Source organism: Pollicipes pollicipes, unplaced genomic scaffold (genome assembly GCF_011947565.3).
Source record: "Pollicipes pollicipes isolate AB1234 unplaced genomic scaffold, Ppol_2.1 Scaffold_4002;HRSCAF=4701_pilon_pilon_pilon, whole genome shotgun sequence".
NCBI lineage: Eukaryota > Metazoa > Arthropoda > Thecostraca > Pollicipedomorpha > Pollicipedidae > Pollicipes > Pollicipes pollicipes.
In genome coordinates, this window is record NW_023596420.1 from 22285245 (window position 1) to 22302847 (window position 17603).

Sequence of the window (17603 nt, forward strand, 5' to 3'; positions counted from 1 at the left end):
CACACCCACCAGCCGGCTGGGCAGCTTGACGGCGTGAGGGGGGGGGGGGGGGGCGTCGGCCCATCCGGGCGCGGCACACCCACCAGCCGGCTGGGCGGCTTGACGGCGTGAGGGGGGGGGGGGGGGGGGGCGTCGGCCCATCCGGGCGCGGCACACCCACCAGCCGACCCGTCGATCGCCATCCGTTCCGCAGTCACCCCAACGGACGACACATGACATGCAATTGTGCGTCGATCCGTGAGCACTGCTCGTTTGAGCCAAGTAAAAACCCCAGCTGACAACATCGACTAGCAATTGTGGGTTCACCACGCGTCTCGCAATGCCGCGGTCCCCAGCTGTTGACGTGGTGACTGGCCCTTCGCATGGCAAAAGCCCTCGCCTACTACATCGGCTACCCTCACAGCACGCCGCTGCGCCGCCGCCGGGCAGGTCGCCGTCAACGGCTGGCCAGTTACCCTGGCGCTCGAGCCGGCGGCGGCCGCTGCGTGCCGTCTGGTCACCGACACGGGGCCGGCGCGGCTCACCTGAAGCTGTGCTTGGTGCAGTCCTCGGCGCCAGGCATCTGCTCCAGCAGGAACTGGATGGCGTCGTGTGTGAGGCCCAGCATCTGCTGGCCCGACACCGAGCGAGCGTTGTAGGTGAGCGGCTTCATCTTCATGCCGGTGCGCGCGTCCTGCACCGCCTCGAACACGCGCCGCCATACCTGTCGTAGGCAGCAGAGCGGACATGTCAGTGTGCTATCATTTCGGTACGCCAGAGCAAAAATAGTGCCGCAAGCAAGAGTAAACGTCAAACAAATTTTCCTCAAATGAGACCATGGTATCCTCACTGCCCACAATATGGCATGAACTCATTGCATTATCTGGCACTAAACCCGCTGAGCTCAAGCTTCCAATCACGTAACTCGGCAGCGATGTTATTGAATCGACCACTGCTGGGCGCTTTGTTCGGCAGAGCGCCTGACCTCGGCGATGTCAGGCGAGCGGAACTGGAGGCCGTCGGCCGAGGTGACCTCGTACACAACGGCCGGGTCGCCGGCGTCGGCCGGCTCGTCAGGCCGCGCCCGGTTCTCCTTGTCGGCGTCGTCCAGATCGGGGTCGCGATCCCCGCGCACCTCCACCTGAGGCAGCGGCGCGTGCCGTTAACCGCACGGCGGCGGCGCGCGCGGAGCCGGCCCGGTCGGCCATCCCACGCTCACATGGCGAGAGACGGAGCGGAGCCAGCGATGGCACAGGCGAACATGGTGAGAGGAAGGGCAGAGCCAGCGATGGCACAGGCGAGAGACAATGGCGTAGAGGACTTCGCCACGGCCCTAACATCTCCCTTGACCTTAGAGTTGCTGAGCCGATGACCGTATATCAGACTGGCTTTCGCCAATGTCAGCCACGATTGGTTGCCGAGTTCCAGCACACAATCTGCAATGCCGGGCGTTGACGTCCATGTAATTGCCACTCAGACCGTTAGTGACGGCACTGGAGGACGGTGTCCTCGTCGACATAGCAGCACCTTCCCAAAAACACTAACATGGTACGCATTCCATCCTGACTTTGGCAAACCTCTGTCGGCTTCCAACATGCTTAAACAGAGTCTACAAAAACCTTTCAAACTGCATTTTTCAACATCAGATGAAATGTCTAATTCCAGCACCCTTTCCACCCGTATAAATCCGGCTGAACGAAAACAACGGGTGTCGTAAACAATATCGGACAGGGATTCCTTCAAATGTTACGTAATACCAGGATCCTGTAAACATACATGTCTCGATGAACAGAAAACCTTACACGTAAATCGTACGTAAGATCAATGCCCTGTATAACCTCCCATACCAAACATCCGCCCCGCTGTTCAGCTAATCTCCTTCACATCATGCGTACGACGGATTTTAGACCGCAGCCGACCAGGACGCAGCTGATGTCAGATGGCAGCTATACTTGATTATAGTGCGCGACCAGTCCTAAGAGACCTGCTCCCAAACATGCATCCCGCGCGCACCCCAATATCAACGCGGCGAGCCTACTCGTCTCAACGCAGGTCACCAGGGACCTCCGTTCCGCGAAACACCATCAGACAGGCCGTGTTTACACACTCCGAGCCGTCCGCCGGTCGTTTCCCGGTCCGGGCGGGTGCGGGTGCAGGTGCAGGTGCAGGTGCAGGTGCAGGTGCAGGTGCAGGTGCAGTGGTGCAGGTGCAGGTGTGGGTGTGGGTGTGGGTGTGGGTGTGGGTGTGGGTGTGGGTGTGGTGTGGGTTTGGGTGAGGGTGCGGGTGCGGGTGCATGTGTGGGTGTACATGTGGGTGAGGGTGCGGGTGTGGGTGTGGGTGCAGGTGTGTGGGTACAGGTGTGGGTGTGGGTGTGGGTGTGGGTGTGGGTGTGGGTGTGCGTATGCGTGTGCGTGTGCGTGATGATGATTTGGGCTTTGGGCGCACAGACTGCGTTGGTCATATGGCGCCCATAACCTAATTTTCATTAAACAGACGCGTGAAAAAGCAAGGAGACAAGGTTACGTCCGATACATGGCATGGAATTGTATGCCTTCAAGATAACTAAAAATGTGCCCGTCATTTACTAAACTCGAGTCGTCTCCCAACAGAGCATAGAGCGTCTGGCGCACGGACCCTGATCCAAAATGGCGCATGCGTTCCGATGCGAGGTGGGCACAATCTATCAGGACATGTCGTACGGTGTAATGGTCCCCGCAGCGAGGACATCGCGGTTGGTCTTCCCCACATAACAAGCAGCGGTGAGTTGCGTATGTGTGTCCTATTCTAAGGCTGTGCGTTTGCGTGCGTGTATGTGTGGGTGTGAGTGCAGGTGCAAGTGCTGGGCGGGTGCGAATGCCGGCATGGTTGCGGGCACGATGTCGTTGCGGGGGGGGGGGAGGGGCTCACCTCGGCGTCGGCCCGCTGCTGGCGCGGCACCACCAGCACGTCGCTGCCCAGCGAGCCAACGCGCGCCGTGATCTTGACCGAACGCAGGGCGCCGCCCGGGCTGGCCGGCTCGCCGGCCGGGCTTCGCACAATCTCCCGCACCTGCGCCGCGAAGAGAGGGTTGTCACGGATACAGCAGTAAGGCGGGAGACATCACGGATACAGCAGCGGGGCGGGAGTCGTCACGGATACAGCAGTAAGGCGGGAGTCGTCACGAACACAGCAGCAGGACGGAAGTCTTCATGGATACAGCAGCGGGACGGGAGTCGTCACGGATACAGCAGTGGGGCGAGAGTCGTCACGGATACAGCAGCGGGGCGGCAGTCGTCACGGATACAGCAGCGGGGCGGGAGTCGTCACGGATACAGCAGCGGGACGGGAGTCGTCACGGATACAGCAGCGGGGCGGCAGTCGTCATGGATACAGCAGCGGGACGGGAGTCGTCACGGATACAGCAGCGGGGCGGCAGTCGTCATGGATACAGCAGCGGGACGGGAGTCGTCACGGATACAGCAGCGGGACGGGAGTCGTCACGGATACAGCAGCGGGACGGGAGTCGTCACGGATACAGCAGCGGGACGGGAGTCGTCACGGATACAGCAGCGGGGCGGCAGTCGTCATGGATACAGCAGCGGGACGGGAGGTGTCACGGATACAGCAGCGGGACGGGAGCTGTCACGGATACAGCAGCGGGGCGGGAGTTGTCACGGATACAGCAGCGCGGCGGGAGTCGTCACGGATACAGCAGCGGGGCGGGAGTCGTCACGGATACAGCAGCGGGGCGGAAGTTGTCACGGATACAGCAGCAGTCGACATGGATACAGCAGCGGGACGGGGAGCTGTCACGGCTACAGCAGCGGGACCGGGAGCTGTCACGGATACAGCAGCGGGGCGAGAGTCGTCACGGATACAGCAGCGGGGCGGGAGTCGTCACTGATACAGCAGCGGGGCGGGAGTCGTCACGGATACAGCAACGGGGCGGGAGTCGTCACGGATACAGCAGCGGGGCGGCAGTCGTCAAGGATACAGCAGCGGGACGGGAGGTGTCACGGATACAGCAGCGGGACGGGAGCTGTCACGGATACAGCAGCGGGGCGGGAGTTGTCACGGATACAGCAGCGAGGCGGGAGTCGTCACGGATACAGCAGCGGGGGCGGGAGTCGTCACGGATACAGCACGGGGCGGGAGTTGTCACGGATACAGCAGCAGTCGACATGGATACAGCAGCGGGACGGGAGTTGTCACGGCTACAGCAGCGGGACGGGAGCTGCCACGGATACAGCAGCGGGGCGAGAGTCGTCACGGATACAGCAGCGGGGCGGGAGTCGTCACGGATACAGCAGCGGGGCGGGAGCTGTCACGGATACAGCAGCGGGGCGAGAGTCGTCACGGATACAGCAGCGGGACGGGAGCTGTCACGGCTACAGCAGCGGGACGGGAGCTGTCACGGATACAGCAGCGGGGCGAGAGTCGTCACGGATACAGCAGCGGGGCGGGAGTCGTCACGGATACAGCAGCGGGGCGGGAGTCGTCACGGATACAGCAGCGGGGCGGGAGTCGTCACGGATACAGCAGCGAGGCGGGAGTCGTCACGGATACAGCAGCGGGGCGGCAAACGTCAGCGACACTGGAGCGGAACAATGGACGTCTGGCGCAGGTGGACACCACTGGATACGGGTCGTACCATACGATAGTAGGGGCGCTTGCACGATGGAACTGAAGAAGCGAACTTTTATATGTACCGAACTCAGTCGCCCCCATAGGCATCACCGGCAAAATAAAAAGTGTCCAACATGGGCCTTTCTCATTATTACTAGCACGTAACACACACTATATACACGGTAGACGTTTCATTTTTTTTCGGCATCTTGGCGGGCCAGTCTAGATCACACGCTTTCTGTCAGACACCCACCAAGACCACCTTCCTACAGGCTTCAGCGATGCATTACAAGCCACAACCCAGTCATTGCTACAGATAATTGCTTGAAACTAGATACAGACATCCTGCATAACCGTATCTAGGAAACCTTTGTTGTTTTCATGACTTGCAGTCTGGGACCAAAAATGCTGAGTGACCATCTTTTTTGTTGTTAGTTGGAGGTCAATATTTCAACACGCAATATTGAAACAACACGACAGGGATATGAATGATAGTCTAATTGGCTCATGTTTCCCGCTTAGATATCAAATATACTCTTTCGTTTCTGTGTCAATTCGTCTACGGCTATGCGCTTTTGTAAAAAAGGCAAACATGACATCGCTCTGACGTCACTCACGCTTGATCTATTTTGGTCGCATGGTTGTCACTGTGACACAAGGCAAAAACTCATCAGCTGACAGATACCATAAATTTCACAGCGACATCTCAAGCCCTTTTGATTTGTCGCGTATATTGAACATGGAGGGGGATTTGACATCTACCCGGTCAGTGTTGGGTTCAGGCAAGCTGGTAAGAAGTCACGTGACGCGTCGTCTATGACGCTGGCCACGACAGCCGACAGTGGAACACCACCAACCCTGTCTAGAGGAGCTCCACTTACAGGACGGGATGGCAGCTACGTGACCACACAGTCGAAGCACCCTGACAAGAAACTCAAATAACCCTGTAACAGCGGGGGAACGCTTCGGCGGGGCGCCCTGATCTCACACGCGTGTGGCGGTTCCATAAGAAAATGGCGAGACACCAACCCATGTGCCCGTGCACGCCACAAGCGTGCGGCTTCGTCGGAATGACTGCTGCTGAGGTAAAGTCACATGACTCCTCGATCCGTGTCGGTGAAGTCACGTGACGGCGCCTCCCGCTCACCATTCAGCATGCAAGCAACGCGGCAACGCGGAGGAACCATTGGGAAGGCCGACGCCTGGACGGCACACCACGCCAGACCGGACGGGGAAAATGGCCATCGCCTTGCGTGCCGAACTTCCCACGTCCCGTGACCAACGTCGGCGCAAAGTTAGGGTGTGACCTCAGAGGGCGATGGCCGCTACGTTGCCAGACGTCAAACAACACACCGATGATGGCGAGCACCTAACGCGTCACGGGAAACGTGAGTGGCTCGGTCCGTACGTGCTATTCACCTTCCCTGGTGATCAAGTCTCCTCCCCCATTGCAAAATGGCCAGCAAGAAACGCCGAATGAGAAAACTGTCATTTTTTGTTAACACCGGCAGCTAGCTAGGCATCTGGTTTGTGATGACTTCATGACTCATAACTAACGTGGCATCCCATAGTTGGTTTTGCTTTTGAATTCAGAGTGAAAATTTAATCCAAAACGTTTTTTAAATAAAATCAAATAAATTCGTATTTGCACCGATATTCCAAGAGCGCAACGAACTTTCCAACGTGTTGGTTAACTTCCCCACCTGTGCCGGGCCGAATCTCAACACTTCTTTCCTTTGCAGCTAACCATAATCCGATGGGACAAACAACAACTTCAAACTACAGCTTTTGTGACACATTTAGCGCCTCTAAGACGGTACAATCGTGGCCCCATGATTAAAGGTATTATCCCATTATATTTTTACTTTTCAGTTGTTGTTAGATCTGACGTGTAAGATTTAAAAAGCAATACCAGTTTTCTTGTAGTCCTTTGGAGTAGTTCAGAGCTTTGATTTGAAGGAGCCGATACAGCTGCAGAGATCAAATTTGACAACCTGGTGACCACTGTGAAAGCAATGCATTTCATTTGCCTTGCTTTTCCCAACGTGTGTTCTGTAATGCCTGCCACACATTGATGTGTCCAATCTGTGTGCAATACAAGTTGTGAAAGCTTGGAACTGTTTTGACACGACATGCGATAGTGAAGCCATTGTGCCGCGAATTCAATGCAACGTTACACTAGACGCGTTTTCGATCTCTCCCCCGCTGACCACAGAGGGCGTTTTCTTCTTGGGAATGGGAGTATCACATGATCCATGACGCACTGGTCCAAACTTCAACCAATGCATCTTTCAGTAACGGGCTGTCGCCCGCTGGGCCAATCGCAAACGTTCTTACATCCGCGCCAGTAGAGGTGCGCACAGTACCTGTCATCGCAGCGGTGGCCGCGACCGCAGGGAAGAAGCGTAATCCTGTTACAAGGCGCTGTGACAGCGTAATTCGACTAGAAAACCATTAAAGATTGGTAACCTTATTATATATTGACGGTGCCACAGTAGCCGCAGGCAAGTGCTATCATCCGACTAGATGGTCTTGAGGCTTCACTAGAGCATGTTTTTGAAATGTGCCCCAAAGATGAGACACTCCCTTCATTGGAATTGTTTCGAATTGCTTCAATGGTTTCGGATTAGCCATGGGTTTCATCCACGCGCATACATTTTACAACAGCGCTTCCCAACCTCTCGACGGCGTTGGCTGGTCGCTACCTGCAGCTAATCGATCAATAGGCGGCAAGCCGGCCAGCCGAAAACCGCGGCGTTAGTACGGTCGACGATTCCCTTCAGTGCAATGGAACTAGGACACTGAATGAGATCCGGCCAGCGGTACCGCCGTTGACAATGACCAGGACCTGACGCATTACGCCCCTATCCAGAGCGCACCGGTGGCCAACTCAGGCAGAGCCGCCGCCAGCACGAGATCGATGCCAGACCTTCACAATCAGTGGACAGGCTTAGTGCGCTGGACGGGCAGTCCTTTGGGGCGCAACCAGAATAGCAGGGGGGCCGCGGCGCCGCCACCCGTCCCCTCGCCGGACGTTCCCCGGGACGTCGGCGATCGTTGCGGACAGCACGAACACGCCGCAACCGAGGCGTCCGCCCGTGGCGGCCGGTCGTGGTTCCATCAGCCGGCGGCGGGCCGGCGGCGGGCCGGCGGAGTCGCGGCCCGTCGCTCCACCTGGGCCGCCGGCCGGAGCACGCAGCTCGCAGCTCGACCGGAGCCCAATCGGTCCGGTCCAGTCCCGCCGGCCGGAGCACGCAGCCCGCAGCTCGACCGGACCCCGATCGGTCCGCTCCAGCCCCGCCGGCCGGAGCACGCAGCCTGCAGCTCGACCGGAGAACGATCGGTCCGCTTCAGTCCCCCCGGACGGCTCCGGACGCTTTCGGCGGCGTCCGTCACGCTCGACGGGCACGTCATCAGCGGGCGGAGACACGCACGGGCAGGCGACGGCCCGCTCTGGGGCAGGCGCCACACGCTGGCGAGACCCGCACGCAACAGGCGACCCCGGCCGACGCCCGTCATGCCGCGTTAACGAGTCAGGCAGAAAGCCGTCAGTCCTTTGAGACCCCTCCTCCCAGCCGTGGCGACAGGCCTACGTGTCTGCCCTGTGAGACCCCTCCTCCCAGGTGTGGCGGACAGGCCCACGTGTCTGCCCTGTGAGACCCCCTCCTCCCAGGTGTGGCGGACAGGCCCACGTGTCTGCCCTGTGAGAACCCCCCCCCCCCTCCCGGCCGTGGCGACAGGCCCACGTGTCTGCCCTGTGAGACCCCCTCCTCCCAGGTGTGGCGGACAGGCCCACGTGTCTGCCCTGTGAGAACCCCCCCCCCCCCTCCCGGCCGTGGCGACAGGCCCACGTGTCTGCCCTGTGAGACCCCTCCTCCCAGGTGTGGCGGACAGGCCCACGTGTCTGCCCTGTGAGAACCCCCCCCCCCCCTCCCGGCCGTGGCGACAGGCCCACGTGTCTGCCCTGTGAGACCCCCTCCTCCCAGGTGTGGCGGACAGGCCCACGTGTCTGCCCTGTGAGATCCCTCCTCCCAGGTGTGGCTGACAGGCGGCGCAAATTAGGAGCATCGCGCACTGCTGCGTCGACCAATCACGCCAGCATTGCCAATTTCCTCAGGGATCGTTGTTGACGTACGTGCAGAATGTGCGCATAATTAATCTCCAATATTTCGCGCAGCTCTATGCGACTGAAAACAACTTCAACGACGCTCTCGCATGCGCCAGTAGAATAGCTTCAATCGTTACCTGGCCTAAGGTAGCCAACTCTTAGGCACAGTACCCTTGTCATACACATTCAGTGCATCAACGAAATGATTGAGAAGTCGTGTTACTTTGGGAACCCACTCCAGCACTCCAGCAACGCGCGAACATCGTCCTAACAGACTTGACATAGCCGCACCCGCATGCTGGTAACGCGTCCGACCACTCCGTCGCGTCCTGTGCCGTCCCACCTGAAATCCGTCGTCGGCGCGCTCCCGCCGCAGCTTGATACGGTAGGAGAGCTTGAGCGGGTCGTCCGGCTCGGCACCGGCCGGGCCGCTGCTGCTGACGGACGGCGCCGGCGACGGCGGCGCGGCCGTCTCGCGCGCCTCGCCGCCCGCCGCCCGCCCCGACGTCGAGTCCACGTCGAGCGGCACCAGCCGGCGCATCAGCTTGCCCTTCTCCTGCTGCAGCATCGGGTTGGTCTTCATGGCGTCGCGGTAGCTGTAGGTGGGGCGCGGCTTCACCTGGCGGGGGACGACCCCAGGTCAGAGGCGGAGAGCGCACGCGGCCGCCGCCGGTGGCCACATGGCGTCTGACGGCCATGACGAACGGCCATGAGCGGCAGCTCGTGACCACGACCACCGCTACACACGCTGCGCACTCGGAAACACAGCTCAGTAATTCCTGGGTATATTCCCTTAACCCGTAACCAATTTCAGGGGAGTCAACTGTAATCCGCAAAAGACCTCATATGGAAAAAATCTACACGATCTGTGGAATGGATCCCGACGTCTGCTGGCGGGGCGATGCGCCGTCCGTGACGGGCGTGCGTTACAAGACCGCTCCGAGACTGGGCCCGCGCCCACAGTCCTGGCATTCAACACCACGCGCTAAAGCATAATGGTGTGCTTACACGGGCGTTTCGCGCGCGTCGGACGCGCGCCAAAAGCAGGTGACGCTATGGTAAAAGTGTAGGGCGTAATATCCATCCGAGGGTGCTCAACTTGGGACCCATGACGGCCTACTCATCGCAAGGTAAGTCATGCCTATGGTACCAATGTCGGCGTTGTTCATTTTCAAATTTATGGCATGTGAGATAGCTGTAATCGATAAACAGCCGCTAGTGATCTACAAATACCGCAACAAACAACAATTGAATAGCGGATCGTTTGACACACAAAATTTAGATGTACCTTATAAGGTCGCTGACCTATGGCAGGTCAAAGTCAGCCCATGGCTTCAGCGAAGGCAATTTCTAGGGAATCGTCCAATCTGATACAATAACGGAGTGTTTGACGAAGCCATACATCTCTGAGATGCTTTCTTAGGCACAACAAATATTGAAGGAGCAAATTACGTTGACCTCAGGTCAGGTATGAAGGTCAGACCAAGGTAAACAACCAACCCGATTTATTCCTCCAGGGTTTGCTGTATGGGATAGCTTGTGGTGCTCATTTCAAATAGTTTGACAGCAGGAACCGCATTATACATCTTCCATCGATTTCTTCGACGTCAGAACAGGTCATTGACCTAAGACGACCCGGGCCGACACTTTGTTTTAGGAACATACAATACATACTCTAACACATGCACCTAGCGTAATCTTTGTCGTTTATTCAAATGCAAAACTCAGCAATCCCGTATGATCTTGGTCACGATGACCTTCAAAAGGTCAAACAAGGTCACTGACCTCAAATGGACTTGTGACCTTTTGCCTAGAAATAGCTGCCTAGGTTCTGAGGGCACTTGCGAGACCAATCTGGAATTTGACCTTGTTTGACTCTATTTGACCTTAAGGTCGTGACCTAGGAAGCTCAAACTTTGGCCTAAGTGAGTTTACGTACAGGTCAAGACACCCAGTAAATTTGGTGTTTTCAGCTTCCTTAGTTCCCGAGATCTCAGGGGGGAAAAACTGATTCCCCCCCCCCCCACACACACACGCGAGCGAAGAGTATCTATCCGGCGACCCGGGCGCGTGTTTAAAAAGGCTCAGCTCAACCAGTTCAGCAGCAGAATGAAGAAGCATGCAATTCTGAGGGTCAGTAGCCGTCGAAAAGCATGACGGACTCAGTTTCAGCACGTGACGCAGACAGATGCACGCTTCCTCCTAAGCTGACATAAATAAAGGCTCGAGCTGCTGCAGCCTGGGGCCGGGCGGCCAGGTGCTATGTCGTGCGTCCGATGCGCATGACAAAACGCATGCGTAAACAAACCATGCGGACACAGCCTCAGTCGGCTTGCAATGAGTGTCTGACGGCGGTGGAGGGGGTGCGCCAGCAGAGACTCACCTTCGCCACCTTCCTACAGTCGGAAGAGCCGGCCGGCGCCACCACCGTACTGGGCTTAACCAGGTACACGTGTCGGCTGCCGGCGACCGGCAGCTCGGGCGAGGGCGCCGGCTCGGGCGAGGCGGCGGCCGCCGGTGAGTCAGCGCTTTGTGGCCGGCTGCTGTCCACCTGACACGACTGCACCGGCGAACTGCGCCCGGCCGCGGCCGGCGGCGGCGGCGGGAGCGACGGCGGCGGCGGCAGCGCTGACGGAGGAGGCGGCGGTGGCGGTCGCGGCGGCAGCGGCAGCGGCTGCGGCAGGGGCGGCAGCGGCAGCGGCATCGCCGACGGTGGCGGTGGCGGTGGCAGCGGTGGTGGCGGTGGCGGCGGCGGCGGCGGCAGCGGTGGCAGTGCTGACGGCGGAGGCGGGGCCGGCACCGCGGGAGACGGAAGCGGCGCCGGCTGATGCGGCGGTAGTCCCAGCTCTATCGGCTCGGGCGCGGCGGCGACAACGCCGGCGCCCGGCGGCGGCGGCGCGGCCGGCCGCAGCCCGAACAGGCCGGCCGTCGGCTGCGGCGGTAGGCCGAGCGCGGCGCCGGCGCTGGTGGGGCCGCCGGCGCCGGCCGCCGACTGCACCATAGACGTGACGAGCCCGCCGGCCGGCGTCAGGCCGGCCATCGAGTACACGACCGGCTGCGGCAGCTGACCAGCCGCCGGCCCCAGCTCGAACGAGCCCAGGTGCTGCAGGTTGGCGCCCGGCGGCAGCGCCAGCTGCGGGTAGTTGAGTAGGAAGGGCGCCGGCTGTCCATACAGCACCGGCTCGTGCTGTGCCGGCAGTACGGTGTAGCTGACATTGCCTTGCACTATCACCACACCCTGCGGCTGCACCTGCGGCATTAGCATGTGGCCGGGGCTCACCAGCTGGTTACCGATCATGAGCAGCTGCGGCAGCGGCATGCCAACCGAGGTGGCGGCGGCCGGCGACGGCTGCGGCGCCGCCGTCGGGCCCGCGCGGCCCGGCGGCACCATCACGTACGGCGCGGCTGACTTCTTCTTGGGTGAGCGGCGGCGCGGTCGGGCAGGCGAGACGCGCGCCGGCGGCGCCGCCTCCTCCGCCTCCTGCTTGATCTCCAGCTTGGGCCGGTCCGGCTCGGGCGGCAGCGGGGCCGTGGTGGACGACACCTCGGCCTCGCCGGTGGCCGCCGGCTCCGGCACGGCCTCGCCTGGCTCGACAAAGGCGCGGCGCGGCTCGGCGACCTGCGCCGCGCCCTCGGCAGCCTCTTCCTCCGCCTCGCTGCTGCCCGAGCTGTCCACCTCGAAATCGCAGAGGTCCTGGTGCTTGAGCATGCTCTCGCGCGTGCGGTACATGCGCCGGCACTTAGGACACTTGCTGGGCAGGGCCTCGTCGTCCGACTCGTCGCCGGCGCCGTCGAGCTGCGACAGCTGTCGCACGGCGCCGGACTCGGCGTCGGCGCGCTGGTGAGCCGGCGCCAGCGGCGGCCAGCCGTCCGGCTTCTGCGCCGACCAGACGTCGTGGTGCCAGCTGGCCAGCGGCGGACACCACGACTGGTAGAGGCCGGTCGGGCAGAGCAGCGGCGCGGCGGCAGCAGCGGCGGCCGCGGCGGCGGCTGCGGCGCCAGTCCGTCGCCGACAGTGCACCTGCGCCGAGTAGGTGCGCAGCTCTGCCGGCCACGCCAGCTGGTCGCGCGGCTCCGGCATCACCGTGGCCACCGGCTTGAACGCCATCAGCTCCTCGTAACTGGCCTGCTCGGCCGAGAGGCTGCGACCGCGTCGGGCCGCCGGCCGGAAGGCGGACGGGTGCGGCTGGCCGGCCAGCGCGCCGCCGCCGAACGCGGCCGGGTACTCGGCGAACAGCGCGGCCGCGTCCGGCCCGTAGCCGGGCAGCCGCTCGGAGCGATGGCGCGCGCGCACCCCGTACGAGTCGGTGAACACGGGCAGAGACGACGACGGGGGCGGCGGTGGCGGCGGCGGCGGCGGCGACATCTGCAGGTGGCTGCTGCTCACCTGCTGCTCGGCCGGGCCCTGACCCAGCTGCTCCAGCGACTCGGCAATCTCAGCCACCTTCTCCGACTCGGTCTTGCCGTCGGCACCCGGCTCGCCGCGGCCGTCGGCGTCGCGAGCCGCGCCCATCGCCTCGGAGACGGCGCAGCAGGCGCCCGCCATGTCCGGGCCGGCGCACTCGGCGTCCATCTGGGCCGGGCCGTGGCCGCACGGGTCGGTCAGGCCGTCGGCGGCGACGGCGGCCGGGCTGGCGCGCGGCGATGCGGCGGCGGCCGCGGATACGCCGGCGGCCTCGCCCAGGTAGGTGGCACCCTCGCCTTCGCATAGCTCGTTCAGCATGAGCGTGAGGAAGTCGTTGTCGACGTTCTCCAGGATGGGGATGTTGAGGTTGGCCTCGGCCAGCAGAGTCTCCTCCTCCTCGACCACGGAGCGGCACACCTGGTTCAGCAGCGACTCTAGACACGCGCGCACCTGCAACACCGGCCACGCGGCGTCAGCTGCCGCCACAGCAGCGCCCCGTTAGGTCACACACCAGACAGCCGCCCCGCGCAACGCCCATGACTGCACAAGGTCTTCAAGATCACGACGGCCTACCACGGATCACTCGACACAGCCTCAATTAACGGGCGCCACCTACCGGGTGGCACTAGCATGCTTGTCTTCAAGATCAATGAACCCATACTACATGGAGCTGCCTTCTAACGTGTTAAACTAAAAACCAGAGGCAAACTGCACACCCTACACAACAAAATCCACAACCCAAATGTTTGAGCATGCTCAGCAGCTTCCGTCGAGAATGCCTGGACCCCCCACGTTCCGCTTCGGCCCTGGCCGGCAGCCGGCGCACCTGCTGGTCATGGTCCTCGGCGGGGCGGGGCCAGGCCGGCTCAGCGGCCGCGCCACCTGGCTCGGCCGCCGGCTCGAAGGCGAAGCGCGCCGCCGAGCGGCAGCGCGCCAGCTCGGCCGGCCCGCTGCGCACGGCCACAGCGCGCCGCCACTCCTCCAGCTCCTGCAGAGAGCGCTCCACCTGCGCACGCCGGCCGACGGGTCACGCGCCGCCGGCCAGACGCCGTCCCCTCACCCCGCCCATCCCACCCGCGCGCCCGTATACAATGGCCGCTCAGCACCCAACGGCGCGGGGGAATTAACAGCCGTGGACTACGATCACCGGCCAACGCAGCTGAGCGGGCCGTTCAATCGCTTACTGCCGACATCATACTCAGTGCTCGCTAAGGATAACCTGTTGTGTAAACGCTGGCCCCAGCCCCAGTGGCAAGAACCAAGGGGTAATAATGTCTGAGTTGTCGGCGCGAATAATGGTTCACAAGTCGTTATCATGAGAGATGGCCGAGCGACACGGCACGGCATGGCCCATTCTTCTTGCCGAGGGACACGATCAGTTTTAGCGAAACCAGTGCATGACGACGATATACGTCCGTACGCACCATCAAGCGAACACCGCTATGCATCCGCGTATGGGCGCCAGCTCAGAAAGGAAAATCCCAGCGCTGCGTCCCGAGCGTACCACCCCAGCGCTGCGTCCGCACACCGGCGGCGGACGTACCTGTTCGCGGTCCAGCGAGTGGTCTACCACGCAGTGGACGTCCGACGGCGGCGGCGGCCCCGTGCTGACCGTCCGCACGGTGTAGACGGTGCGCCGCCGCGGGTTGATGGTGGACCAGTACACGCGCGAGCAGCTCATGCCCACCGGCAGCAGGTACCGCGAGGACGACGACGACACCACCTGCGGAGCACGGCCGGGGCAGGCGTCAGACACTGGGCATGCGCGCGGTCCGACGCAGAAACAGTCGACAGCTTGCTCTCAGCGGATGTCGTGGGCACGCGGATGCTCACATCGCTCCCTTAACTGCAGCCCGCGGCCTTCACGGCTGGCACCTGACGGCTTCAGCGCAGCGTGGCACGGTTCCAATACGCGAGGCAACTTCGTTAAGAGAGACTGAACGGGCAGTTCGCAGCGAAGTCCCTGAGCCACCGTCGACATCGCAGTCAGCGAACAGCGGCGGCACACGAGTCTCCAGTGCAGAGTGACGCGCTGACGCGGCGCCGCCGCACGTACCCGCTCGCCGAACGAGTGGATGGTGAGGCTGCCCACCACAGCGGTGACGGTGTCCAGGGCCGCCGCCGCCGGCCGCCGGCGCAGCGCCTCCGGCTCGATGAATACGCGCCGCTGCACGGGGTCGGCGCGGCCGGCTTCCTCGTCGGCCGCCTCGGGCCGGTGCTCCTGGCAGCAGGGCGGCGCGCCGAAGTGCCAGCCGGCGTCGGCGGCGCACGGCAGGTGGGCGGTGCGCGCGCAGCCGCGTCGACCGCAGCCCACCGTCGCGCCACGCTCCAGGCAGACCACGCAGCGCGTCTGGCGGCCGCGGTGCAGCGCGGCGCGCACGGCTCGCAGCGAGCCGTCCACCTCCTCGAACACTTCGCTCGAGTGCAGCAGGCAGCCGGCGTGCAGCCACTGGCCGGCGCCGGCCCACAGCAGCCGGCCGGCCACGCCCGCCTCGCCGCCGCGCGCGCACAGGCCGCACCGGCGCCCGTCCGCCAGCCGGCCGGCCTCGCGCGCGCGCAGCGCTTGGTAGTGCCGGTTGCAGAGGTCGATCAGCGGCCGGAACTGCTCGTGGCTGCCGGCGGCAGCCGCCAGCCGCTTCAGCGGCGTGCGCGGGTACTTGGTGGGCGAGGCGCGCGCGCGCACCTCGGTGGGGCTAGTCATGAGGGCGGGCGTCGGGCCGGCGGCGGCGCCGGCCGCGTACGGGTGGTCCGGATGCGCCACGCCCGGCTTGATGGGGGTCACGGCGCGGCCATCGTACTGGAACCAGGGGAACGCGTCCGTCATGGCGCGCTGGTATGCGGCGCGCGCGCGCCCCTCGCCCTCCGCCTCGGCCAGCACCGCCTGCAGCAGCCGATGGAAGGCACGCACGCTGGCCACGTCCCCGCGCCGCACCTGGCTGCGCAGCTGACGCAGACGCGCAGCTGTCGGCGGCTCCGCCTCCGCCGCCGGCGCTGTCGCCTGGCCGTCGCCGGTCTCGGCGGCGGTCGTAGTGACGGCGGCGGCGGGCGCGCCGGTCTCGGCGGCGCCCGTGGCGCGGCGACTGAGGCAGGACCATACGGCGCGGATCACAGCCGAGCAGCCGCTCTCGAACTCATCGCGCACGGCGCGCCGCCACGAGATGTCGGCCACGAAGGAGCGCCGCTGCTCAGGCGCGAGCCCGGTGTGGCAGACGCCCGGCGCCGGCGGCTCAGGCAGGCACCGGTCGCACAGGTACGACACCGACTCCGGCAGGAAGCTGAGGATCTGGTACATCTCCTCGGAGAGGTTCTCGCAGTGCGCGTGCACCCAGGTGTGGCACGACTCGCACTCCATCATCTGTAAGCAGCGGCCAGGTGTGAGCTCACGCGTGAGGCGAGGTGTTCCGGCCAGCACCTCAGCTTGGGCGAACATTTTACGCATTACATCCAGGCACGTTCTGCGTATCCCCAAAACTCTTATTTACCATTGTATGTAGCAATGGCCGACAGTGATGCATAATTTCACTGCACGCGTCGGCGTCAACTACTTACAGTTCAGGCAGCACAGACAATTTAAAAACATGGCTCCAAAGCCATCAGCGCTTCACCGAAATCCTGACTCCAAAACCACACATCAAACATCGGCGCCTCACTGAGATCATGGCTCCAAAACAACACATCAACATCGGTGCTTCACCGAAGCCACTCCTGTACGTCACTCCAGATACTCGTTGCTCTCACTCCTATAGCTGAAAAAGCTCCGCTTTCTCACGCACTCCACAGCACATCTAAAAAACTGCCCCCCGAAAATGTAAGAGGAGGAGGAATAGGCGAAGAGAATGCCGAGGAGAAACAGAGAATCGACCGCTCCGGGATGGGCATTTTCACCGCCGCTCAGACCTCGCCGGTAGGGCTCGCGGGCCCACCGGAGGCGCCCCGTCGCCGCGGCGCTGGTGGGCGCCGCCGCTCAGACCTCGCCGGTGGGGCTCGCGGGCCCACCGGAGGCGCCCTGTCGCCACGGCGCTGGCGGGCGGCGCTGCTCAGACCTCGCCGGTGAGGCTCGCGGGCCCACCGGAGGCGCCCCGTCGCCGCAGCGCTGGCGGGCGGCGCCGCTCACCTTGGTGTCGTAGTCGTCGTCCTCGTAGCAGCCACCGCAGAGCGGGCAGTAGTTGCCGCGCTGGTGTAGCTGGAAGCAGTTACGACAGAGCGGCAGGTTGCCCACGTACTGGTGGATCTCGGTCTTCTGGCAGCTCCGGCAGCGCGTGCAGCGCACGCACGTCTGTCGGCAGGGCCCCACGGCTCGCTCAGCGGTGGGGTCACACGCCGCTCGCAGCGTGGCGACTGACCGGCAACGGCACGGGACGCGTCTTCTGCCACGCACTCACCGTCGCGTGTTGTCCTAGCCGTGCACCGAACGACGCGCGCCTGCACGTGGCCCCTGGATGGCGAGGCCTCTCGATGACGTGGTCGCTACGTTGGACGTTGGCGTAGCCTTTCGCCCTGTCCGCC

General features: G+C 62.8%; 1 protein-coding gene across 1 annotated transcript in view; it reads right to left on the minus strand.

Annotated features, from left to right (window-relative positions):
* Window positions 1–17603, minus strand: part of LOC119094240 (histone-lysine N-methyltransferase 2A) — a 48705-nt gene that overhangs the window by 19503 nt on the left and 11599 nt on the right. Inside the window, exons 8-23 of the mRNA XM_037217315.1 lie at window positions 17212–17373; window positions 16102–16452; window positions 15648–15894; window positions 15412–15509; window positions 15154–15264; window positions 14641–14820; window positions 13359–13547; window positions 12994–13265; window positions 12714–12834; window positions 12159–12497; window positions 11691–11996; window positions 11076–11180; window positions 9036–9311; window positions 2887–3027; window positions 965–1120; window positions 525–703 (exon numbers count right to left, since the gene is read on the minus strand). Of these exons, the coding sequence (XP_037073210.1) occupies window positions 525–703; window positions 965–1120; window positions 2887–3027; window positions 9036–9311; window positions 11076–11180; window positions 11691–11996; window positions 12159–12497; window positions 12714–12834; window positions 12994–13265; window positions 13359–13547; window positions 14641–14820; window positions 15154–15264; window positions 15412–15509; window positions 15648–15894; window positions 16102–16452; window positions 17212–17373 (3233 nt within the window). The remainder of the gene's footprint in view (window positions 1–524; window positions 704–964; window positions 1121–2886; window positions 3028–9035; window positions 9312–11075; window positions 11181–11690; window positions 11997–12158; window positions 12498–12713; window positions 12835–12993; window positions 13266–13358; window positions 13548–14640; window positions 14821–15153; window positions 15265–15411; window positions 15510–15647; window positions 15895–16101; window positions 16453–17211; window positions 17374–17603) is intronic.